Source organism: Drosophila albomicans, chromosome 3 (assembly GCF_009650485.2).
Source record: "Drosophila albomicans strain 15112-1751.03 chromosome 3, ASM965048v2, whole genome shotgun sequence".
In the NCBI taxonomy this organism is placed as follows: Eukaryota; Metazoa; Arthropoda; class Insecta; order Diptera; family Drosophilidae; genus Drosophila; species Drosophila albomicans.
Genome location: NC_047629.2, coordinates 30625391 through 30651863, shown reverse-complemented (window position 1 = coordinate 30651863; position 26473 = coordinate 30625391). Strand labels below are relative to the sequence as shown.

The window sequence follows — 26473 nt, the reverse complement described above, 5'->3', positions numbered from 1 at the left end:
GCACAATATACCATATTGTCAGCCAAAGCAACTAAGACCCATAGTAAGTAGGCGTTTTTGCCCATACAAAAATATTTCTTTTATAACTTCGACAATTTTTATCTGATCGCAACCAAATTTTCAGAAATCATAACTACTATAGTAGTTATTATATATACCAAAATTCGGAACTCTAGCTTTAAAATTACGCTTGTTATTCGATTTTTTTGTTTTGCGGGGCGCGGAAGTGGGCGTGGCAAAAATTTGAAACAAACTTGATCTGCGTGCAAACATAACAAATGCTGTCGAAAAAAAATTATAGCTCTATCTCTTATAGTCTCTGAGATCTAGGTGTTCATACGGACGGACGGACAGACACACAGACACACAGACGGACAGACGGACATGGCTATATCGTCTCGGCTGTTGACGCTGATCAAGAATATATATACTTTATAGAATAGAAGAATATATATATACTTTATACATTTCCTGCCGGCACAAAGTTATAATACCCTTCTACCCTATGGGTAGCGGGTATAAAAATCTGGCAGCTACTTCTTAAAATTACACTATTTATTTGCGTTGTGAACCAGCATGGGTAAGAATCATTTACTTGTTGAGGTAAGGTATGTGTCTTAGCTGACTTAACAAGTACATTTTTGTGCCAAATACTTTCGTTCAGTAAACTACGAGTTTGGCCAGTCGGTTCATTTCTGAGCTAAATATTTTCGTTCAGTAAGTTAGGAGTTCGGTATGTCGGTACATTTCTATGCTGTTTCGTTCAGTAAGTTAGGAGTTCGTTAAGTCGATATATTTCTAGGCTACTTCGTTCAGTTAGGAGTTCGGTAAGTCAGTAACTTCGTTAAATATAAACCCTGGCAACGCTAAAAACATGCGATTACAGAGCGTCATGTGAAGTGATGATGGATAAGCAATGGTGACGCACCAATGCAATTTGCTTGGCTATTGGTATTTATTTATTGGTATTAAAATACGGAAATTGCCTAAAGTTCTATGTTTGCTCGCTTTTATATTATTTTGATAATTGTTATTTGTAATGTGAATTAAATAAATTTAAAGAGCTTATTTAAGCGGTATTCTAGAGAATCTTTTATGTTGTACCTAAAAAAAAGCAGAAAATGTTTAAAATTAACCGCCTCAAATATACCATATGAAGTGTGGCCATTCTAAGGGGATTTTTTTCTTGTTTGCTGGACTGAAAAGAGTGTATTTCCGAAGCAATTTGCGGTCACACTTAACACAAACATCAACAAGAAATTAAAAAAATTTTAAGTACGCCGCGTGTGTAAAAAGAACTTATTTAGAACCGTTGCAGCATCTAAGCTCTGCAATAAAAGCCGTGCATTTTCCAATAAGGATCTTTTGCTTATTGACTTTGGACCAACTGCATTTGCATGCGGTGCAGAGAAAACTACGTAATAAAACGAATTTTACCGCAAGAAGAACGAGGAGAGAGCAGCGTTGTTGAGAGTACTTGTTTTGCCTGTGTGTGTGAGTGAGTGGTCGGTGAAAAATAATCGTGGCAAAACCGACAGCGACATTTTATACACGTATCAGAAACAAACTCAACGTGTTTTGAGAACGTTCGTAGCGCTGAACGCGTCCGGGAAACAATAAAGAAAAAATACATACATATTAAATATTTGATATTCACATACATATATGCGGGCGCGAAATTAAAACGCATACTAAAATCATATTTAAAACGCAATTGAAAGCGAAACGTTAACGTCGTTTTTGTGTAAGTAAGAAATTGGTTGCGTTGCCCCGGCTTTAAATTTTTTGTGTGACTCCGTTACTGTCTCAGTGTGTGTGTGTGAATGCTAGTATTTGTGTGATGGTATGCATGTGTGAGTGGGTCATCAAATTGGCAAGCAAAAGCGCAACTACGAAAAAAATAAAAGTACACTAAGCAGAAAAAGTCTGCGTACAAACTTAACGCGCAACTTTGATGTTAAATAAAAATAGTTGTATTGAAGATATTGGCTTCATTTTTTTTTTAAATTAACAACATATCTATTATGAAAAATTATAACCAGTCTCCAATTATTTCCATCAGCAACTTTTTTAATTAAAATCAAAAAACAAAAAATACACATGTTTTCGAATCAGAAAAAGTCTGCGTACAAACTTAAATTTGTTTAAAAAAAAGCCATTTATTAATAAAATATTACAAAAATTAGTACGAGGTAGGATAAATAGGAAGGTTTATTGTGCCAATCAAGCGTTTTGGCATTGATTAAACCAATTTTTGGTGAATTCTGGTGGTATTTCGATCCACTCATCCAAAATTGCTCCCGAGGGAGGAAACCGTTCGTCAAACTGGACCAAAAAGGGAAATCTCAGCGGGAAATTGTCGAATTTGTTTTTAAAACGCATTCTATGATTAAAAAAGTCCAAAAAAATTGGAATCAAACCGGCACAGTTCAATCAAAGCCACATTCTGGTAGGCCTCCAAAGCTGACCGATCGAGAAGAGCGGGAGATTTTGATGTCGGTGAGGCGTAATCCTGGGTCAACTGCCGCAAAAATTGGTCAGGACATAAAGGAGAACTATAAGAAGGATTTACATGATAAAACAATCCGAAAAATTTCCAAAAAGTAGGACTTTCATGCCTGTGTTGCTCACGCTGCCACCACCGTACTTAACTGCTGGCGCAAGGTTATGCACATCAAGGGCTGTGCCAGGTTTGCGCCACTCAAATTTTCGCCCTTTTATGTCAAACTGCTCCAATAATTGAAAATAACTTTGTTCCAAAAGGCTAAAGGCTCTTGGATGCATTTCAAAGCGCTTCGCTTTACTGACGGGTGATATGAGAATCTTCTTCAGCGCAACACAGGCATGAAAGTCCTACTTTTTGGAAATTTTTCGGAAATTTTTCGGATTGTTTTATCATGTAAATCCTTCTTATAGTTCTCCTTTTATGTCCTGACCAATTTTTGCGGCAGTTGACCCAGGATTACGCCTCACCGACATCAAAATCTCCCGCTCTTCTCGATCGGTCAGCTTTGGAGGCCTACCAGAATGTGGCTTTGATTGAACTGTGCCGGTTTGATTCCAATTTTTTTGGACTTTTTTAATCATAGAATGCGTTTTAAAAACAAATTCGACAATTTCCCGCTGAGATTTCCCTTTTTGGTCCAGTTTGACGAACGGTTTCCTCCCTCGGGAGCAATTTTGGATGAGTGGATCGAAATACCACCAGAATTCACCAAAAATTGGTTTAATCAATGCCAAAACGCTTGATTGGCACAATAAACCTTCCTATTTATCCTACCTCGTACTAATTTTTGTAATATTTTATTAATAAATGGCTTTTTTTTAAACAAATTTAAGTTTGTACGCAGACTTTTTCTGATTCGAAAACATGTGTATTTTTTGTTTTTTGATTTTAATTAAAAAAGTTGCTGATGGAAATAATTGGAGACTGGTTATAATTTTTCATAATAGATATGTTGTTAATTTAAAAAAAAATGAAGCCAATATCTTCAATACAACTATTTTTATTTAACATCAAAGTTGCGCGTTAAGTTTGTACGCAGACTTTTTCTGCTTAGTGTATATGCAAAAAAAAGTGTGTAATTCGGTGAAAGTTTCAAATCAAGCGTTGGCACTGCGTAAAATCAAATATACTAAACAAAAGCACTTATCGAGTAAATTGGGATAAAACGCGTAACAAACAACGTGCTTATAACGACGCCACACTTAATTCCTCACTGTGCGTGCGTGTTTTGTTCTCGTATTAATATGTTTTATACATATGCCAAAAGGCAAACCCAGAATAAAAAGTCGTATTATATTTCATATTTGTATGTTTTTAATGTTTATTACATGTGTTCGCCGCGCTCCTCTCCCCGCTCTGCAATTGACAACTGAAAATCTATCATCGCAAAAATGCTGCAAAAAATCTTTTGCATTTCACCAATAAAGCAGGTAAGAAGAGCTTTAAATTTCAATTACGTTGTGTTTGCATGACGTACTTCCTTTTCTTCTTGCCATCGTCTGCTCAGCTGACACTCTCACACACACGCACACGCACACTCATACACTTTCATGCACAACGCACACATATAGAGAGACACTTGTGCATTCTCTCTCGCTCTCTAGCGTTTGCCGGTGCGGCGGGCAAATGGCTCAAATGTCACGCCACCTTATCAATGACCATGTCGGCAATATAAAATGCAGCACCCCACTCTCTTGACTTGGCATTAACAAACTTTATTTTCTAGATTTCCTAAAGTTTGATAAACAATTCATGCGGTTGACCTAGTTTCTATTTTAGACGAAAGTTTTTACTTTTGTGCATTATGCAATTGTTGTTGTCATTGGCAACCAATTTATGTTTATTTATTTCTGTATCGATTTTTTGTTTCATTTGATTTTGAATTGCAAATTGAAAACTTGCAACTTATAGCCAAGAGTGCAAAAGAGAGAGAGGGCGAGAGGTGGTAACGACCTTCAATACCAGCTGCCAGCTTCATCGTGAGAGCAATAAAGAGAATGTCATCAACTTTAAATGACGTGTTTCTCTCTTCTGAGCATCGTTATTTTCAATTAAAAAGGATTCTGATTAGATAAAAAGTCTAATAGCGTTTTTGATAATACGCTGTAAAACAGACACGCACTCTTCCACCCACACACTCATACATTCAGTCTGATTTGCCTTGAAGTACTTCCTCTCTTGTGGTTACACTCTCTTTCGCTCGCTCTCTGACTGTCTGGCACACTTCCCCTGACAGCCGTTGACTGCACGTGTACTTTCTTGTAAATATACACACGCACACATGTAAATATTTTGTGCACACACTCTCTCTGGCTCTCTCTCGGTCAAGCTGACTCAGTTCAGCTGCCTCTCCTGCTTCCCCACTCATTGCTGCCCTGTGTTCAGTTTATTATACCAACAGAAAATCATGCGAGTTTCTGCTGTGTGCTGTTTTGCCTTTTTGTTCCAAGGGATTTTGGTGGGGGCGTAATTCTGCTTCGGGGTCATTTATGCGTGTGCGAGTGTGCATTTGTGTGTGTGTTTATGTGATGTGATGTGTCATATGTTTCTGTTCTTGTTGTGAATGCGACGGCGCTCACTGACCAGCTGAGCTCGAGACCAACGCTCGATGGCCCTCATTGAAATGTTGTTGCATTTCAAATGAAGAGGCGCGGTACGATGAATTTTCTGGGGTGCGGTTTTGTTTATGGCCCGGTAGCATGTGTTGTAGTTGTTTATCATTATTGGTAGTAGGCACGTTCAGTGTTGTGGAAAAACTAGAATATAAAGCATTGAATCGATTAGGTAATTACAGTTTTAATTGAGCAACTGATTAAAATATAAAGTGAATAGTGAAAATAATACAGAGTATCTTTCAGTTGCGTTGACTCCTCCAATTATTAACATACATATCTACATATGTACATAAGTACATTATTAATATATACACTTATGTGAAGGTTTTTTTTTTATTTTTTTGCCGGTCACAGCTTTCATTCATGGCCAAACCCCTGAGCGAAGTAAACAACATGCTCTTTGACCTTTTTAGCTTCCCTCCGCACCACCCAAAAAGAGTGTGAAAAGCGCGCACATCGAGTTCGCCTTGCCATCTCCACTTTGACTTCGCCTTCGCCTTTACCCTGCGCTACTCGCTCTCTCTCTTTCTGGCTCTCTCTTGTACAGTTGACGTTGCATTCGTTGGCCATGCTGCGCGTATTCGCCGCAGTTTCTTTTCTCTTCGCCGCAGATGTGTTTCTTGTTGTTGCTGTTGCTGCGCAACATTTCCCCTTAAACTCGTATGATTTTCAGCTGGTATAACCAAATGCCACAACGAAGAAGAAGGAAAAACGTGTTGCCGCGATTCAACCCTCAGCCGCATTTTCCCTGCACCCATTTCCCAGTCGCTTTTCGTCTGGCGCTTTTCTTTTTCTGCTGCCTTTGTTGTTGTTTCTGTTGCTGTTGCTTCAACGAGACCCATCGAAAATAGTCATGCGATTTCTATGTGCATCTGCATATGTGTATACAATACACACTATTGCATATGTATGTACAGCTATAAGTAGATAAGTACGTTTGTGTGAGTGTCGTTAAAGTTTTGTGACTTATTGTGGATGTCTGCTAGTGAGATTACATTTACTAAAGGGCGCCTGATAACTCTTAATGGTCTACAGAAAATGCACATTGCCAACAGTTTCTAAATAAATCAACACTCGCTTTTAAAGCATTTAAAAAGTATTCCTTTCGTAACGGACAAACGCATGTGCGTCGTTCAGTTTGTCGGCATTGAGCTTTGTCCATAGATGGCGCTTTGACATCCAATTAGAATGTTTCCAACTAATGCCTTACGTCGTGTGTTAAGATTACGTAAATACATACGAATGTAAGTTTACAAAAGAGTAAAAGCATAACGCTTGACTAAGTTCTATATTTTGGCATGCGGCACTGGTAATAAACATGTTTTCCCTTAATTTTTTTTCAATGCTTCGCACACTGATAAACAATCAAGCTCACCTACACACAAAGAGAAAGAGACATAAACATTGTTTGCCTTAGTCACGAACTTAGTGTCTGTTGAAAAGATTTTCTAACCGGTTTTGCCATCCAACTTATCCGCATTGTATGGTAGTTGTTATGAGTATTAAAGCTCCATGATCATGATCATTGCCAATACTGACTACTCTAACTAGTACATTGTGGAAAATTTTCACTTCACTTGCTTGGTTGGTTCGTTGGTTGGCATGGCACGTGCTTCGTTAGGGGAGTGAGCGGCGACCATGCAATGGTCACTCTAAAGATAACTACACGCATGCTTGTCTAGGTCATTTGTGTGAGCAACGGCGACGTCAGCAGCGCTTGTCACTTGGCGCTTGCCTCTTGACGTCGCTTTACTTTCACACACTCACACACACAAACGCACACACAATCGGTCATCGGCAAACGCGAAATGAGCGAGTGCAAATGAGCGAACAAAACTGTCTTCTTATGCAGCTCTGTACGAGTATCCATCAGTGTTCGAAGTGTGCTTGTGTGTGTGTGTGAGCTTACTCTCACACTCGATCTCTCCCGCTCTCTCTGTCGCTTGTGAGTAAGACCTGCACTTGCCAATAATCAAATTTATTTAAATTCACCCACACAATCTTCGGTTTGTTTGTTTCGCATGTTTGTTACTCTTTCTCTTTTCGTTCAATGAAATACTCAACGCGTCGTGCAAATTGCTGTCGTTTTTTTCTTCAAATTTACGTATTATTGCCGTTGATCGTTGATGTTGTTGTTTTTCTTGTTTTACTTTTTTCAATCTTACCGCGTATTTTTCTCATTTTATGTGCGCGCTGCTCACATAAACACAGAGAACAACAAACAAAAAAAAAAAAAAAAAACTCACTACAGCAAATTATTTTTATTTTGGACTTTGACACAGTCATACGATGATTTTGTTACCCCATTTACGAGAGAGACGTACAGAGAAAGAGAGAGACAGAGCGAAGTCAACGACAGGGACAAAGAACAAATGCGATTGTTTTGTCTTAGGTCATATGGAAATGAATTATATTTCAAAGTAACTTAATTGCATGCATATGCGCGAGTTTACAAATGTATTAAAAGAACAACTTGTATGCTAGAATGAATATTTATGCATTCCTGCAGCTGACAATGTCAAGGTGACTCGCCAGTCATCGATATTGTACATATGCACTGGCGTCAGTTATTAATATATGCATGCAAATGCTGATACTCGTATAACAAGCACCGTTACACGACCAGTTCAGGCTTAGCACCTTGGTCGATTGTTTGTAGATGGCCTCCCGACTGCCAAAGTTCAAGTAACAGTTGCCCACTTAACGTAATTGAGTTTGTTGCCTCAACAAGTCCGTCGACTCGTGCCGATTGTCGTTAAATAAATATATACATATATATTCGAGTAATCCCAAAAACAAATATTACTACATTAAATAGCCAGGTTTAACCTATTCTGAGAGCTAAATTTATCATGTTGATTAAAGTTGACTTCTATGATAAAATGTCAGAGATGCAGTTAGATGCAGAGATGCAAATAATATTAATGCAATAATAAGTGAAATGACTGGAATATATTAAAAAGCATTTGTATAATCCATTGAATTTAGTACTGAAAATACATTATATTATTTTTGAATATAATTATAAAATTAATTTATGGTGTTTTTATGTAAATACTTTTTTCCTATAAATCTATTCTTTATCTGAGATGTAGTTAAGTTTATTTAAAAATGTATTTAGAAATTATGGAAGAAATGACTAGAAATTATTTATAGCATTTGTTTCATTTCATTATATAAAGTACTGCTTTTTTTACTTCAAATATATTCTTTAGTTTCATTATTCATCAGAAGCATTATTTTGTAACTTAAAATTCTTTTGTTCTAATTATCAAGAAGTATTTACTTCGGAAGCCTCCATAAAAAGTAATACTTTATGCACTTCTCAATCTGCAATTTAATTGAAAGAAATAATTTGAATTTAAAGTATAATATTGTTAAATTCTAAAACTGACTTGTAACATTCGTAGAGTTCTTTAAATAATAATAATGATAACATATTTTATTTTAGTAAATCAGAATTTAGCTTTAATCTCTTTCTTTCTCTCTCCTCGCTTTTACTTTAATCCCATTGCAATCTGCTGCTCATTAAGTCGAGTAGTTAGAAAGTAATTGGCTTATCATAAGCGGATTATCTTATCGGCAAATGATTTTCTGTGATTCCTTTCACCTAGGCTGCAAGTCTTGTCTTTACTTCGTCACTGATATGTATCTCCGCAATGTTCTTTCATACATATGTATGTATAGTGAATAATGTATGTTTGTCTTCGGCGTGGAATAGTTCGCACAATAATGAAACTAAATATTTATCGATCTACGATTTCAAGCTCAATTACTCCGGGGACTTTGTACCGCACTTGGACTTTGTTTGAGCCGCACAACATTTAACTGCGTGACAATCGACAAAGAAGAATTCTTGAATGTTTGTCGAGACTTGATACTCGCGATTTTGGCTGATGTCAGTGAAATGAAAACGCCATTAACATGCATAAATGCGCTTTCAAGTTCGAGGTTGTCAATCCAGTATCTCACAGATACAGATACAGATACTTTTGCATTTCCAGTTAGTCAGGCGTGACGTTGCAACGACTGCACGTTTGTTGCCTCAATGATTTCCACAAGCTGTCGTTTTTTTTATATTTTTTTTTGTGTTTCTGTTGTGCAATCTATGCAAAAAAAAAAAAAAACAAAAAATAACAAAATGAAATGAACTGAAATAAAAGCACAACAAAGCTGAGACAATGAAATAAAATAAACAATAAAAACACGGTTATAACGGGGTTGCATATGCACCATGTCTATAATTAAAGGCGGGCCTCGCAATTGCCTTAATCAAAGCAATTAAAACAGTTTCACCTAAAGCATCGTTCAACATTCTCAGCGCCAAACGAGTTGTGCTAAATGAATTGAGAATATATCAAGTTTCAACTGAACCTGAACTTTGAAATCCGACTGTTGATAATACTTGAACTTTTACTTGGGTAGCATGTTTTTATATTTGGTTTGTTTTTTCGTTAATCGAGAGCCTAATTTGGGTTGGACATGCGATTCGTCACGTCATGTTGCGTATACGACGCGTGTACAGATTGTACAAGGCAATCTCGGATATATATTATTCTAATTTCGGTTGATTTAATCAGATTTTATGTGCCCTGGCCGTTGTTTAAGCACAACACTTTTTCACTTGCTCGACATTTCGAGCATCCAACTACATTTCAATAAAGAGAGAGGAGAGAAAAGTGGGGTGGAAAGGTGTTGGGTACAAAGTACAGCCGGTAATCAAGCGATACGCGCCACACATTTCCTGATTGTCTTAATCCAGACCAGACACACACACACACATACACACACACATTCTCAGCATATGTTTACACTTGATCGTCGCTCAGGCAGCCAGCTGCTTGTTCGGTGTCGTCTGTCGACGTCGACGTCGCTCTTGTTGCGGTTGTTGTTGTTTTAGTTGTTGTTGTTGCTGTTGCTGTCACTGGGAACCTTTGGTTCCTTGTGGTCCCATTCCACATTAGTTGCAGTTTAACTTTGATCAGGGTCACGATCGTCGCACATGCGGCAAAATCTCGACGCTCAAAGTTCAAGCCCCACAATTACACAAGCTGAAGTGAGCGACGCGACGCAACGTCGCTGCCGCAGTCGCTGCAGTCACTGCTGTTGCCGCCTCTGTTGAACACAATTTTCATTCATTAACCTGTAATTTGGCTATTGCAAGTGAGCATGACAAATTGTGCCATTTGACTGTGGCAACAAACTTTCGCTCAGCGTTTTGCTTTTCCTTCACTCGCCGATTGCAATTCACTTTTGTAAATGGAGTGATTAATACTGAGCAATGTTTCAAATCAATGATCAGTTGCTGAAATGAGAAAGGCGCACAGTAAAGAGAGATTTCGTATTAAATTCGTCACTCTCTTTCTATTTTAATTATAGAAACCGCTATCTACATATTTATAAATTGCAAAAATGTGTTCAATTTAGTCCTATGTAAATTGCAAAAAATGTTTTAAATTTATTCGCAAATTCTTGTTTGTTTTTAAGTGCTTTTTCACTGCAAAACAACTCGTTGAAGTTCTTTTGCTTTGTAAACAAAACACGTAGCCTTTGTTAACATTGTTGTTTTGGTTATTTGAAGTGAGAGACGGTGCAATGACCGCAGCTTATAAATAAAGTAAAAGAAAATATGAAAGTAAAAATGAAGTATAAGAAAGTAGAAATTGCATAAATAAGAAAATTAATTAAGTAACAATGAAGTTAAATAAAATATGAGTTAGATAAAACAAGAAATCGAACCCTTTTTAAATACAAAGAATGATTTTAAATGTTAACCCCGCAATTACATACTAAATGCAGATTATATTTATCAATTAAGTTAGATTATATAAAGTCAGAATTCGCTGTCTTTCTTTTTCTTTGCTTAAAGTGCTCTTCGGTGGACATAAACAAAACAAAGAAAAATAGTTTCACGTTGGCTGTAATAAATTGTTATGGCTTTGCACAGCTATTGATCGGCCACGACCTAGGGCAACATTATTGTTCCCTAGAGAAAGCAGAAAAGGGGCAAATATCACACATACACACACACACATGCACACACACCCAACTTATACTCTTCTGTCTTTGCGGCTTTGTCGTTGGCATTTCTCGCACATTATGCAATGCGAATTTGGCTGTCTAAATTTAAGTCTATACATATATTTATACTTGTGGTTTATTTAAATGAGGCAAGCGGCTATCGCGTCCAAAGTTCGCTTTGTCTGTTGTGTTATTCTTATTATCATTAGTTGGCTAAAAACCAAAAGAACAAGGCAAAGCAAAGATTTGCAGAACTTGTTTTTATTTCACCTTTTTATACCCGCTAGCTTTAGGGTAGAAGGGTGTTTTAACTTTGTGGCTACTGGAATTGTATGAAATAGTATATTAATATAATATATATATTCTTGATCAGTGTCTGTATGACACATTTACAATAATAACTATAATCTACGATTCTTATTTGTGATCATAATTTAGAAGTTACTTAACAATGTTGCATATTTTGCCTGTAATCATATACAAATATACCAAATTTGGTTTTAGGCATATTTTTAGAACTTTTTCTGTATAGTATTTCAGTATATTTTAAAAATTATACCGAACAAATTCACAAACTATAGCATTAGGTATATTTTAGCAATTTTAATATGTCAACTTAATACATTTTAAGAATAATAGCGCATTATTTTGCTATTATTCTTAAGGTAACGGGTATTTCACAGTCGTGCACACTCGACTGTAGCTTTTTTACTTGCTTTTCTTTCATTGGATTCGGTTCATTTTTTTTTACTGCATTTTTGTGTTGATGAAAGCAAAATACAATTTTACTTATTTGTTTAGTATTAAAATAAGTTTATTTTTAGCTAAATGTTTGGAAATCTTTCAAGGCAGCTGGAAAAGTTTTACTCATTTTATACGTATTTAATTGTTATTGAATGAGAACAAGTTTTTTTTTTGTTGGTATTCTACATCTACTATAAATCCATTGTTAATTTTTACTCACTAAAGATACTCGAATTGAATCTTTGCTTTAGCACTTGTATCTTTCATTCTACTCTATTTATCGCATACTCTTAACACATTGTTGTATCTTCATTGTCACGATTGTCACGACATAAATACATATCTCTCTTTCTCTCTCTCTCTCTCATTTCATTGTAGGTAAATAAAAGAACAACACAAGAGAAGTGTAAGGAGAATGACATCATCGTTTGAGTGTTGCATCCATTTGTCTGTCTTCCCTCGATTTCAGCTAACAACGTAGACGTCGCATTACGCATACGCAGCATTGTACAGCAGTGCAACCGCCAAAACTAAAGAAGAAGACCGAAGGACATTAGAGAAACTGCTAGCTATCATTTCTCTCTATCATTCCCGCATCGCTCTCTCTCGCTCGCTCTATCTCGCTCTGTGTAATTTGGTGTCAGCGCGCAATTCCCTCCTGTGTCTCTGTGTCGCCCGCTTACCTTCTTCATCGTCCAATTGTCACACTAAAAACGCGGCAAGATGTTCATCGAAGATGATGCGCAGTAAGTACATACAAACATACATACATTCCTTCTCAATCAACTACGTATTTACCTACCCCCCATACCACCCCCAACTTCCCCTTTCCCCCCCTCACATATCCATTCGTCAAGCCATGTGCTAATTATGCGTATCAACTTGTATTCGTGTGTGTGTTTTGTCGGTGCTGGAAGATCTGGTTTTGGAATTAAACACAGTACTGCAATAACAAAATAATTTCAACTTGACGATTGCCCATAAATTGGCATGAGAAATGTGCTTAGTTAAAGGTTTCAATCTTGGAAGTCTTATCTAAGATTTTATATGGTAAAATAGGTAATAAAGTGGGTAATCTTTAGTATAATTAACATTTTTATATTAAAGACAGGTTATAGAATGGGTAATCTTAAGTATTAGTTGACAATCCGGTATATTTTATATCCTATGGTATATTTTACAAGTAGTAGTATATCGATATAGCAAATATATACTTCGTAGTATATTTCAGTATTTATTTAGCTTTATTCTTGAGTATCTCGCAGTCGAGCATACTCGCTTTCTTAATTCTTTTACGCCATAACTAAATCAACACACATATCTATAATTTTCACAAAACTGCACCCCTGGAGTCCGACGCAAGGTTGTTTGGGTTAATGTTCGATCGCGTTCGAATTAAATTTAAAATTTCATTGATTATAGTTTACTCAGATTTCATTGAGGGCAAAGACCGAGCTACACCCACTTTTAATAGATATCTAGCAGCCAAGTGATAAGATTGACAGTTCCTTAAGACGAATAAAATGATATCCTAAATTATAAACTGGGCCACACAAGGTTTATCAATTGATAGGCTAAAGACGCAATATCATTCATAAAAATATGTGCGTAAAGCAAGTGAAAAGTAGTGAGACGGTATTGAATTTCAAACGCATTTTACAGCGATTATTCTATATATGTATGTACTATTCTATATATTGAATATGGTTGGCGACATTATCGCTTGATGTGATATTGATGTCCATGTCTAATCAGAGAGCGTGAAATGACCAAAAATCAAATCTGCAATCAGTGCCAGACCAACGCCCACAGTGCTCTACAACGTAGTAGACAGAGAGCGAGACAGAAAGAGAAAGAGGAAATTCGCTCTCTCTCTCCCGCTACTCGGAACTGAAGTGAGCTGGAGCTAAATGCATGCCAAGTTCAGGGACGTGACGTCGTGGTGGCTTGCTTATCACAGCGCAACGCGCCTTATCACAAATATTTATAGTATGTGTTTCACGATGTGTGCTACGTTGTGAGCTGTGATTGCCAAAGCAACGCAAAACTTTTACTTTGCTCGCCTTGCACTGATCTCATTATAATGAAATTTAGCGATTAAGTGCATTTTTAACTTATCAAAAACAGTCATATATACTTATATGGTATATATTTCGATCTATAAAGAAAACATGACATACACCTGCTTCTGTTCAAATTTCCCAAATTGATAAGAGTATTGAAACTTTAATTATATTCTAGCTTATTAGCGGTTTTTCGTTGATAACGTCTCAGACTCGAATGTGACAGTGCAAAGGTTGATAATTGACTTTCCATGCAAGCGTTGATTAGCATGTGACACACACAAACACACACAGATATTGTGCATAGAGTAGTCTGAGATACAATCACAAGCATACACAACTTTCAGATAGACTATCTGCAGGTGGACTATAAGCCAGATGGCTTTTGGAACGCAGCTTTGATTTGGACTCGTATGATATGAAATGGAAACGACCTTGGCTATTTAAATTGAGTGTTATGTAGTAATCATAAAGTTGTTATACATCGAAATGGGATTTATTTTAAGATGGGAGAACTGTTTGATAGTCTGTAGTGAGGTATTTATTGTACTTTGTAGTATATTTTGCATATATATTAGTATTACCAAATATACCATTTAGTATATGTATTTTAATTTAAATTATATTTTAGATTCAAATGTAAAATTAAAAACATATTGTATAGTTGAATTTAGAGTATGTTAAAAATGACTATAAAGGTTTATAGCAAAATAGTTTTAGCATGAGATCATCTAGACTTAGAACACAAAGGCGGAAGAACAACTATGAAAGAACTATGCTTTTTCTTTACACAAAACTGTATTGAGTCGTGCATTTGAAATCACTGGCAATCAGTCGATTTAATTGGGCAACGCTTCAAATGAAGTTATCTGCATCATAAATCAATTTAGCGGTTTAAGTGCTCTGTAATGAGTCGGACGATTGATTGTGGTCTTGGTAGTTTTTTATGACACACTTGTGACACACAAGTGCTTTGGCTGTTGCTGTTACTGTTGGTTGCCGCTGATATTGACTGGCAATATGAGTAAACGATCTCGGACCAAAGGTCGCTGCGGAAGTACGCGAAAAGCTGTTGTCGAAAATTGCGAAAATACCGTATGGGAAAAAGCAGACTTGCGTTGTACCTGCAACCGACTTGTTCCAATTAGTAACGGAATCAAAAAGCGCAATCGGACTGTGTCTTGACTGTGTTGTTGGCTGACAATCTACACGACGTTTATACTACTGAACCACTACTGATAAGAGGCTGAAATGTTTTCTGTCAGTGTGTTATCGCTGCGTCGCTAAGCCAGCCAAGTCAGCAGAGAGAAGCAAGCAGCTAGCAGCGAGCAGCGACAACCCTTTTCTAGTTATTGCACATGAGAGATTTGCCAACTGAAATCAGTTGGCTGTCGGTTTGCAACGGCAACAGAACCAGATTCAGAACCGAACCAGCAAATATATATAGCACGTATTTCCCTCACTTCCCAATTAAAGTAATTGATTTTGCAAGCAATTTAAATAATACTTTGAAGACATCTGCTGTGCATATATTATTAAATATATATTAATATTCATATATTTTCAGAATGGATAGCTTCTGGGTGCAGAGTGCACTGGGCGCCATCAGGGCAATTGCATTTGTCTATGATATTATCACGCTGCCGGTCTATTTGGTATTACAGGCGCCATGGAAACGTCGACAGGAATCGCGGCGAGTCAAGGTGAGTTTCAATTTAAAGGTGGTCATAATGAGCATTAGATTGTGTTGAATTGCTTGACAATTTTTGTGGCACAGCTTCAGTCGAAGTTTATCGTTGACCTTCTCACACGCAATGCCTTTAGCGCATCATAATATTGCAGTCTCTTTCTGACTTGCAAGTTTCTCAGTCGCATTTGTCTCTCTGCTATTCCTTATCTTTATCTATTAGAGTTTTGTATACCTTGGACCCATAAAAGTGCGTTATAATCAGTTTTTATTGTCAAGAGGCAACTACCTGTTTAAATGTCGAGTGTACTCGACTCTTGTTGCTATCTCTGTTCGTTAGACTGCCTATCAAGGCATGTCAATCTTAGAGACACAGTCCCTATAGGTACTAACTATATTATTATCAGTGCTGGCCTTTAATCGATGTGTATAATCAATTTTTAAATTACATTTCAAAATATATAAGTTGCATAGCTGCGATGGAAAATTGAATCGCTATATTCAGGGTCACGCCGAACTTAAGTTTAAAATCGCAGCTGCTGCATATAACATTAATAATTGATTATTTTTAACTCAGTTAAAATAATTAGGTTTTTTTTGAGTGTGTGATTCATGGGCAAGTCAAAGGCGGAAAAAAGTCATTGATAAACTTTTTTTGTTTAGCACATTCAGTTTATTTCCACACAGTTAATTACCCACATTTAACCGATTGTCGTCTATCGACTTGACCATGATAAGGATCCAAAATAACGAAATCACCTGCTATAAACTAGAAAAGAAAAGAGCGACACACGCTCTGCTCTGCTATAAACGTTTATGGCAAATCAAATGCTGCATAGGTCATAAACAACAAAGAACGATATCGTTATGTGTCGCCTATATATCTGCTTGTTCTCTGTCATACATATACATATATAATTGGTATTCTCTTTTTGACCTTCCTCCCACCACCCACAGGCCACGCCCATAAGCAAGAAATTGCTGGTCGATGAGTCCCGCAAGTACGCGCCGGATGACATTGAGGTTTTAATTTGCATTTGTGTTGTTTTTATTTCTTTGATTAATTGGTTTCAATTTGTTGTTTGTACTACATATTTTTTTGGTGTCTGTTTTTGGATTTCCCTCGCCCTCGCTCCCACTTCCTTGCCTACTCACAAAACACGCACCCCAACATGACCCTTCACCTGGTGATCGAGTTTATGGGTTCGGTTTAAGTCACAGATTCTAAGCAATTGCTGGTGTAAACTTCACTTCCTCTTCCTTTGGTATTTCGCGTGGTTTTTTATGTCCCTGCTATGGGCATCCCGTTCCAATCGCCATTCCCAAGAACCGTTTCTTATACCCTTAAGTTGTTGGAAGTGTATTTCAATACTAATACATACCTTTCGTTGATTGCAGGCAAAGATCATCAAGAGCGATGACACTGAACTAACGTATCGCACCACGGAGCCGCCACGGGATGTGCACGTGAAGATGCTGCAGGAGAACATCGATACGCTGGAGAAGGTCTTCAACTATGTGGCCAAAACGCATTCGACCAAGCGTTGTTTGGGCACACGTCAGATACTGAGCGAGGAGGATGAGACGCAACCCAATGGACGTGTCTTCAAGAAGTACAACATGGGTGACTACAAGTGGAAGAACTTCATTGAGGCGGAGCGCATGGCGGCCAGCTTTGGACGTGGTCTTCGCGAGCTCGGCCAGGCGCCGCGCCAGAACATTGTCATCTTTGCCGAGACACGCGCCGAATGGATGATTGCGGCCCACGGTTGCTTCAAGCAAGCCATGCCCATTGTCACTGTTTATGCTACGCTCGGCGATGATGGCGTTGCCCACTGTAAGTACAATGGAAATATGAGAATTTGAGAATATTTTATTAATTAAGTCATATTACTTACCAGGCATCAGCGAAACGGAAGTCACCACTGTCATTACCTCACACGATCTGTTGCCCAAATTCAAGACGCTGCTCGCTCAATGCCCCAATGTCAACACTATTATCTACATGGAGGATCAGCTGCACAAGACCGACACCACTGGCTTCAAGGAAGGCGTCAAGGTTCTGCCTTTCGCTCAAGTTGTTAAGATCGGAAACGAAAGCAAATTCGGTAAGTAAAATCAGTTGAAGATTGGAAGAAATTCATCTAACAATTGGAAACTTTGCAGAGAATGTGCCCCCAGATGGTGAGGATATTGCCATCATCATGTACACTTCCGGCTCGACGGGCACACCAAAGGGAGTTCTGCTGTCGCATAAGAATTGCATTGCCACCATGAAGGGTTTCTGCGATATGGTCACCATTTATCCCGAAGATGTTTTGATCGGTTTCCTTCCACTTGCGCATGTCTTTGAGCTGGTAGCTGAGAGTGTTTGCTTGATGACAGGCGTTTCCATTGGCTATTCGACTCCATTGACTCTGATCGATACGAGTAGCAAAATTAAGCGTGGCTGCAAGGGCGATGCATCTGTGTTAAGGCCCACATGCATGACATCCGTACCATTGATTCTCGATCGCATCTCCAAGGGCATCAACGACAAGGTCAACTCCGGTTCAGCATTCAGAAAGGCGCTCTTCAAATTCCTTTACCAGTACAAAGTCAAGTGGATACAACGCGGCTATCAGACACCATTGATTGACAAGTATGTTGTAGTTGTTATTTAAGCTTTTAACAGACTACTAAATATCTTTTTCTTTTGGCAGATTGGTCTTCAAGAAAGTGGCCAAGCTGATGGGCGGCAAGGTGCGCATCATTATGTCCGGCGGAGCGCCGCTTTCGTCCGACACACACGAGCAGATCAAGACGTGCCTGTGCGTGGACTTGATCCAGGGCTATGGTCTGACTGAGACCACCTCGGGCGCCACTGTAATGGACAGTAAGTGTTCTCGATATACAGCAAACTAGGAAAATATATTTAATAACATCTTCTCGCCTTGCAGGTCGTGATATGACTTATGGACGCACTGGCGGACCGTTGACCGTTTGCGATATTCGCCTGGTGAATTGGGAGGAGGGCAACTATCGTGTTACCAACAAGCCCTATCCACAGGGTGAAGTGCTTATCGGTGGCGAATGCGTGTCCAAGGGCTATTATAAGCTGCCTGGCAAGACTGGCGAGGACTTCTTTGAAGAGGACGGACGCCGTTGGTTCAAAACTGGCGACATTGGAGAAGTGCAAACCGATGGCGTACTTAAGATTATTGGTGCGTCTTGATACCCTAAAATATTTTTATCTCTATTAACCCATCAATATTTTACAGATCGTAAGAAGGATCTGGTTAAGCTGCAGGCTGGTGAATACGTTTCCCTGGGCAAAGTCGAGTCGGAACTGAAGACCTGTGGCATTATTGAGAACATTTGCGTATATGGCGATCCAACAAAGCAATTCACTGTCGCGCTGGTCGTGCCGAATCAAAAGGGTCTCGAGGAGTTGGCCGAACGTCATGGACTAAAGAACAAATCTTTCGAAGAGCTGTGCTCATCGCCCATCATGGAGAAGGCCATACTCAAGGAAATTAGCGATCATTCGAGAAAATGTGAGTTGTGTAACATGGCAGATGCTTGTTAACGAATTGATTTTAATGTGCAAAACTCATTTGTTTAGGTAAATTGCAAAAGCATGAGGTGCCCGCAGCTATTACGCTGTGCAAGGAGGTGTGGTCACCAGATATGGGTCTGGTTACGGCTGCATTCAAACTGAAGCGCAAGGACATCCAGGATAAATATCAGCATGACATTAATCGCATGTACGCCTCATGAAAACCAATATACTAAACGGCAGAGACAGTAGTAGAAGAAAATGCAGCAGGAACGGCATTAGCGGCAGCGAAGCTAATTATATACTAAACTTATATAGCAATTGTTTTTAGTATAGCTCAGACACAAAAAGATGCGTTATTTGAAACCAAACTAGCTTAAGTACTAAAAGATCTAAAAACCAAATAGATGCAACACAACACACATAAACACACACGCATGAACATAAACAGGTCATTTGTGTTTGTTATGTTTGTTTTGCAATTGTAATAAAAACATGTTAAGTTTTTAGATATGTGCAAATATGGTTTGGTTAAAATGTTTTCTAACATGCTGTTGATTATAACGATAATGCTAATGATGATGAAATTTACGATTGTGCTTATTGACTACGAATAGTTGACAAATGATTATGATGCAGACGACAAAAACACAAAAAGGATAACAATCGATGTACAGTTTTCGGTTTTTTAGTACATTTTTGAGGCATGTGAAGAATGCGTAATACAATACTTATTTTTATAAAACACGATAAACTAAGCTAACTAAGTGGTTGCCTAACAATTATGTAAATACTATACATACATACATACACAAATGCGTATATATCAATATACATACATTACATATATAGCATATACTTCTCTAAATTAAGTTTAATATAAATGGCAAATATTGAAATAATGAATTGTAGCAAACCAACAACACAACAATAATTAAAAGCTAAAAAGCGGCAAGTTCTGAATTAAAATTATAAATACATAAAACATGATGGAAAAATCTTTAATTCTCTGCTGGGACACAAAGAAAGCAAAATAAATAAAGAACTATAAGAAACCCTCCAAGCATAAAATAATAAAATCGCATGAAAAGCTATGAATAATAATTATATTATTGTAAAATATATTTTAGAGCAATTTAGTTAACTTTACAAAATCAATTACAAGTCAAAATTCAAAAATGCTGCAAGTAAAAGACTTAGTACTAAAGGAATAATATACATAAATATATAAATCAGATAAGCAAAACTATCTAAGAAAATGGCCAAAATAAGAAGCCTAACAACCCCCTTAAGATTCGATCATTTTTATAGATGTGCAAATAATTTTGATTAAATTTTAGTCATATTTTTAGTTATCTTCTAGGAATGTTTAGCAATTTACTATGAAACGTTGCGTTTCTAAATATACACACAACACAGAAAAATGACCACAAAATGGCATATGTATTTGACAAATTGTAGTAAACGAGGCAACATTTTTAAAATATCGAAATTCATTTTGTGTATTATAAACACTACTACAATATATGTATATGTATAATGCATATTTTACAAAGTTATTCGTAATTATTGTAGAACGAGAATGAGTTGCGAGCAGTCGTATATAAATGAAATCATTGCATTATTGTACATTTTGGGTGTATAAATAATTCTGGAGATAAATTAATAAATATCTACATTTTTGAATATTTTCCCCACTTTTTGTTGTAGTTTTATTCGACTAAAATAAATGAGTTTTCTCACATGAAGACTTCGTGGCCGCATCGCTTTCACATGTCAGGATGGCCGAGTGGTCTAAGGCGCTGCGTTCAGGTCGCAGTCTACTCTGTAGGCGTGGGTTCGAATCCCACTTCTGACAAGAATTTTTTTATTTTCAATTTTATAGATTTGACAACTTCTACAACATTTAACCAAAATTTTACAATTACTCAGCATAAAATATGGTTTGTTAATTCTGACTTCATTAATATCTTTCACTACCAGTTGGCTTTTTTAATTGTTTCACTTTAATTTTGGTATTCTATATTCCGCATTTTTTTAGCACGCTAAACTAACACTACCTTACTTAAGTCATTGTGCGCATTTTCGTGGCATTAAAAATTGTTAATGTTTCGCCCAACGGTCACTTAAGCAGCCGCCGGTTGGCCATTTATTACAGGGCTTGACTGTAGCAGCCACGGCACGTTGCATACTCCTCGGCGGGCGCAGTCTCACCTGAAGTGGGTCTCTGAGTTGCTGGCAACGATGGCTACTAACGTGCACTTATGCAACAAATAAATCATAAAAAATGTGCGACTCGACGTTACTTGCACTAAGCAAAAAGTTTGAGGCTTTGGAGAACCATTGGGGATCTTATTACGGATGCAGTGCATTACACTGAGTCCATCGACAATGCGAACATAAGCGTCATAAATTGAAAAAAGTATCTTAGAGCCAGTAACAAAATCTTAAAATATAAATAATGTAACACAAAATTCGCTTTATATCTGTGACAGTTCTCAATAGCCACTTTACATTTACAGCTGGAAACTTACGCACTGTTAAATAACATAACACAAAAATCGCATGCGATATTTGTAGCAGATACTAATTATAGCAGCAACAAAGTTACATTGCTGTACTTGGGTTCCAACAACGATCCAAGGCAATGAAAACTTTGCTTCACGTTAAATTCAAATTAAATGCCTTTAATTACTTAAATTCTTAAACAAATAAATAAAAAGGTGAATTATTATTTACAGTGCATTTTGAAGTCTACAATGTATTTATTTAGTTGCACTTGCATTATTTTGAAAAGAGCCTTTTTTCAGCCTTTACTGTCATGTGCAGAACGTTGCGACTAGCATAGTTGAGTGCCCAATTCAAATTTGCTATAATAAAATAAATGTGCATACAAAATATAAGTTTTTTTTTGGCCAGACAATCATAGATAACTTTAATGTTTGTACGGCTGACTGCTAATGCCACTAATAAAATTAATAGACTATGAAAGCCGACACTCACACACGCAAACGCAAAGTCACAAAAATATATCAATATGTTTAATATGAATTTCTAAGAATTCCATGCTTATGCTTTACGCTCCATAGATTCCCAATGGCAGAAAGTCGACTAAAGAATAATCAATTCAATGACATTTAATGGCTGTTGGCCAACAAGTCACAATGAGAATAATGACAAAATTCCTGATATTGTACGAGTAATAACAAAAGTTGTATCTTGCAATTTATTACTCAACAATTAAGCACGCTTATAATATGTCGTATATTGTAAAGAGTTGTATAAAAGTCCAGCTAATCCTTAGACAATTTTGATTTCAGAGTCCAGAGCATAAGAATGTATTAGTTCCATTTCGCATAGAGCACAATAAATAATGTACAGCATGTAGATTATAAAGTTGTAGATACCAACCGAGCGACGTCCATAGAAATTGAATAGCAATGACCAAATCAAGGAGCTTGATAGAGAGATAATAAGAAAGACATAAGCAACCAGATAAAAGCCGTTAGCCGAGCCACTGTAAGTGCCCAAAACATGCCGATAAGCGGGTACGAATCCCATGGCCATAATAAAACCTAAGCCAATCAGTTGATCGCATTGAAAGTTAGTAGTTTTAATGTATGTACTTTTAATGTACTCACTGAAATAGGGACCAGCGTAACTGGCGGCAATGGCCATGGCACCGTAGCCATGCTGAGCGAGAACACAGTTGATGACAATCGTACACATCGAGGAGCCCCAACAACTGATGGTAGAGGCAATGAATTCAGCCGACAATCCGAAAACTAGTCCAACCACATTCAATATTTCATTCATTTCGTTAGTGCAAATGTAGAGCAACAGAATGGATCCGACGTAGCTAAGGATGACGAAACCCTGTTAGAATAATGATGATGAGATGAGCGTTCACATTCGAGTCGAGGATCAAGGATCACTTACAAAGTGATAAGGCGGTGGCAAATCCGTGCGGGAGTTTTTGAATACAGCCAAAGCAACCGGAACGGTTATTAAAAGTTGAAAGCACATTACGAGTGAAAATCTCATTGACACTACGAAAAAAGAAAGTCAAATGATTTGCAAAATGTAGATGGAGAAACTAAACTTACCCACACCGGTGACAAACAGCGGCGTGATTACGATTTGGATGCAGTTGAGCAGCTTTGACCAGCCGTGGCGTCTGCTCTCCAAATTCACAATCGGCATCAGCAACTTGCAAAAGAACACCAAGGGGGCAAGTATGAGCAGAGCAACGCGTACGGCATATCCAGAATTGCGCCAATACTCTTCTTCGATAGGCTGTATAGTCTCTACGAAGCCTTCGAGGAGCAGTTCGTTCTTTGGATTTGCCACGCGATAGTCCACCATTCGTGTGGCCTGAGTGTTGATGGTGTTGCGTTCCTTTTCCTTGGAACTGAACGATGTGGAGGAGCGACGAATGGATGTCGATCTTGGGGATCGAGGAGCATGTGAATATTGCATCCTCGACTCCAGGATGACAATGCCACGGTCAGCAACTTTTTCAATATATCCCTCGATAATTTCGATAATCAAATAGACAATATATAAAAAGATAATCACTGCAAAACAAATGGTATTTGTTAAATTATTATTGATTATTTGTTAAATTCTTGTTATTGCGATAGCATCTAGCGCTATTTCTAGCGGAAAAACATATGCCCGGGTAGCTCAGTCGGTAGAGCATTGGACTTTTAATCCAAGGGTCCAGGGTTCAAGTCCCTGCTCGGGCGAACCGAAATTTTTTTTGTAAATATAAAATTTGTAATTACTTTGGGCCACCTTATAAAAAAATTATATTAAAATAAATCTATTTATAAGTGAATTTCATAGACTAAAAGTGCCTTACACTAAGACTTACTTCAGTGTACTTGACACGCTGATAACCTTTAAGCTCATAATTACTATAATCGTTGCGATATGGCAACATTTAATACCAACAAATAAAGTTGTTAAATTCAAAATAAGAAAGTAAACTACTAGTTAAAAAATATTAAATAAAAATAAAAAAAATAAATCACTACCAACAATCGATAAATCAAAAACTAAGAAGAAATAAATCACTAGTAAGAAAAGATATTTACAAGAGCATTCGATCACCGATATACTGGAATCTGTTGTGTACATATACTCCACAGAAACGGCGCCCAGCATAAAAAATAGAAGAGTCCGAACAGTCTCATACTTGGGCAGCTGGGTGGGCCACAGATAGCAAACGAGTCCGCCAGAGATGAGTGTGACGAGTATGGCATTCGCCATCATATACGTGAATACCTGATCTATATGTGTGCTCTGCATTTGACCCAAAAAGTCAGAGGTACTGTTGCCAACGGCCAGCAAGGTTACACCAGCCAAATGCTCGCTCATATGCATTTTCTTCGCTGTTGCCTTCAGAGCAGGACTGTAACTGCGATCAAACGATCAAACTCATAAACGAACAAATGAAACATCTTTAACAACTTACAATCGATCGGCAACAATGGCAACGAACAGCACCAAGTAGAAGAAAAGAACGGCCAGTCCACAACAGGATAATATTTCATCAATACGCGAGGTATCCTTTTTACTACACTCGACAAACTTGAGGTAATTTGTAACACCCAAAAATTTGTCACAATTTTTCGTTGTCTTTATAAAGTTGCAACGCATCTCATAGGGTATTTTCATCACATTGGAACAACTCAACTAAACGCGATTAACATGCAGCATTAATAGATAATTATATTTTTAGTGGATATTATTTACCTCATCCTTGTGCTTCTCGAAGGACAATTCCAGGTCGTTTTTTTCAACCATTTTGTATTTTCACTTCACAAAATTATTATTAAGAATAATATAAACGAGTCGTTGCCTCTACAATGAATGTAGTTTTATGAAATTTACTTCGACAGTCTTGATCTTGATTTCCCAACAATCGACACAATATTGTCAGCCTGCCTTTTTTATATAAAGAAAAGTCTTTGAGAGCTTTATACAACTTCGGCTATGAATAACAAATTTGCTGACAATATTACTATTGTATAAATTTGACGCATATCACGTTTAATTAAAAATTTGTCCACGTTCCCTTTCAACTCTTTGAACTAACTATAAATATATTTTTACTTTAAAAGCTTAAATTACATATTAACATTAAATAATAATCTTTTAGGATTTCTAAAGCAGCTTAAGCTTATAGAAGCTGCAACTAATGCTACGATAAATCTTATTAAAATCTCAATCCTAAATTGAAATACAACAAACAGCATGGAATTAAAATGTCAAAAAAACATTTAGGAATGCAACAGAGAGTCGCACACTCAACTCTAACATACTGATTTAATCACGGACGATTGCACACGCTAAGAGTCTGAATCAGAAATGCGCAATGTGCTTTCAATGTCAGCGAAAGCAGCGGCAAGAAAAAAGTTGTTAGTGGCAGAGTCCAGTGTGGCAGGGGCAAGTGAAGTGGAGAGGACAAGCAGCGAAGTCGAAAGCGAAAACTTTCACTTTGAAGGTCGCTAAGATGCCGCAGTCAGGACACACACGGATTGATGGCCAGCCAGAGGAGAGGCAGGATAGAAAACGAAGATAGAAACATAGGGAGAGAGAGAGAGAGATAGGGAGGGAGACAGACAGGCAGGCGAGCTGTCAATCTCGGCAATAGCTCGTTCGCCGTCATTCGCAGCTCGCTGAAGCGCAAAGCGGAAATCAGACGCCATATCAGGCGGATATGCTTGACAAGACCGGACGGAAACGAAACGTAAGTGAACATTGCAACAACAACAATACAAAACAAGAAAGTGAACACAGAATTAAATGCTTGCATCATGCTTCGACATTGACAACGATGTTGACATTGAAGCAGCCGCATTAAGATATATTATACTTAGATAGGTAAATATTACGTATACGCCACAATGCGCAATGGCTAGCTGTAGCTGTGCAAACGAAACCAGGACGATAACACGACAATGCTGGGCCAATAAAACGCATCACAGTCATTTCACTGGCTGACTGACTGTTCTATATAAACATACAGATAGCTACACGTAACTTGGCACGCCCAAAGTTTCCATGGGCAGCATATGAAATCGATTTCGAGTTTGCAGTAAAAATGCAAATAAGAGCATCAATACGGCTAAAGTTGCTTTTTGACTACGTTTTGCCTGTCAATGCCAACAAAACAAACATAGTTAAGGCAACGAACACAATAGTTGCAGCCAGCAACAGTTACAGATGCAATTACAGAAACGGATTCGCATTACGTATCTGTTTTCGATGCAGATTTGTGTTTAAGCTAAC

At 37.6% G+C, this 26473-nt stretch overlaps 2 protein-coding genes and 2 non-coding genes across 5 annotated transcripts; 3 read left to right on the top strand and 1 right to left on the bottom strand.

Moving 5' to 3' along the window:
* Positions 1-1556: 1556 nt before the first annotated feature.
* Positions 1557-20862, top strand: LOC117567182 (fatty acid CoA ligase Acsl3). 2 transcript variants are annotated; one of them, XM_034247003.2, is made up of 10 exons: positions 1557-1744; positions 12356-12632; positions 15517-15652; positions 17035-17473; positions 17538-17744; positions 17803-18277; positions 18339-18511; positions 18576-18839; positions 18897-19172; positions 19241-20862. In XM_034247003.2, the coding sequence occupies exons 2-10, from the start codon at positions 12610-12612 to the stop codon at positions 19393-19395; spliced, it is 2148 nt and encodes a 715-aa protein (XP_034102894.1). In that variant the 5' UTR covers positions 1557-1744; positions 12356-12609; the 3' UTR covers positions 19396-20862. The 2 variants fall into 2 exon arrangements, with proteins under 2 accessions (XP_034102894.1, XP_034102896.1); XM_034247005.2 differs by lacking the exons at positions 1557-1744; positions 12356-12632 and adding an exon at positions 15309-15424.
* An 87-nt stretch (positions 20863-20949) lies between these two features.
* On the top strand, positions 20950-21032 carry Trnal-cag (transfer RNA leucine (anticodon CAG)). Its single transcript has one exon. It is a non-coding gene; the product is annotated as a tRNA-Leu (tRNA).
* Positions 21033-22399: 1367 nt separating this feature from the next.
* On the bottom strand, positions 22400-25070 carry LOC117571598 (mitochondrial sodium/calcium exchanger protein-like). The gene is made up of 7 exons (XM_034253814.2): positions 24935-25070; positions 24654-24874; positions 24274-24596; positions 23281-23751; positions 23114-23223; positions 22816-23050; positions 22400-22749 (listed from the first exon to the last, which is right to left on the bottom strand). Exons 1-7 carry the CDS (start codon positions 24983-24985, stop codon positions 22475-22477), a joined length of 1686 nt encoding a protein of 561 aa, XP_034109705.1. The 5' UTR covers positions 24986-25070; the 3' UTR covers positions 22400-22474.
* Trnak-uuu (transfer RNA lysine (anticodon UUU)) lies at positions 23850-23922 on the top strand. Its single transcript has one exon. It is a non-coding gene; the product is annotated as a tRNA-Lys (tRNA).
* Positions 25071-26473: the final 1403 nt, after the last annotated feature.

Bases quoted from the DNA above. Each gene is read 5' to 3' on its own strand.
- LOC117567182 (XM_034247003.2), top strand. From the start codon at position 12,610: ATGTTCATCGAAGATGATGCGCA. The intron at 15,653-17,034 runs GTGAGTTTCAAT...CGTTGATTGCAG, and splicing joins AGGAATCGCGGCGAGTCAAG to GCAAAGATCATCAAGAGCGA. The intron at 18,512-18,575 runs GTAAGTGTTCTC...CTCGCCTTGCAG, and splicing joins GGGCGCCACTGTAATGGACA to GTCGTGATATGACTTATGGA.
- LOC117571598 (XM_034253814.2), bottom strand. From the start codon at position 24,985: ATGGTTGAAAAAAACGACCTGGAATTGTCCTTCGAGAAGCACAAGGAT. The intron at 23,051-23,113 runs GTAAGTGATCCT...TTATTCTAACAG, and splicing joins TGCCACCGCCTTATCACTTT to GGTTTCGTCATCCTTAGCTA. The intron at 22,750-22,815 runs GTGAGTACATTA...TGATTGGCTTAG, and splicing joins TTACGCTGGTCCCTATTTCA to GTTTTATTATGGCCATGGGA.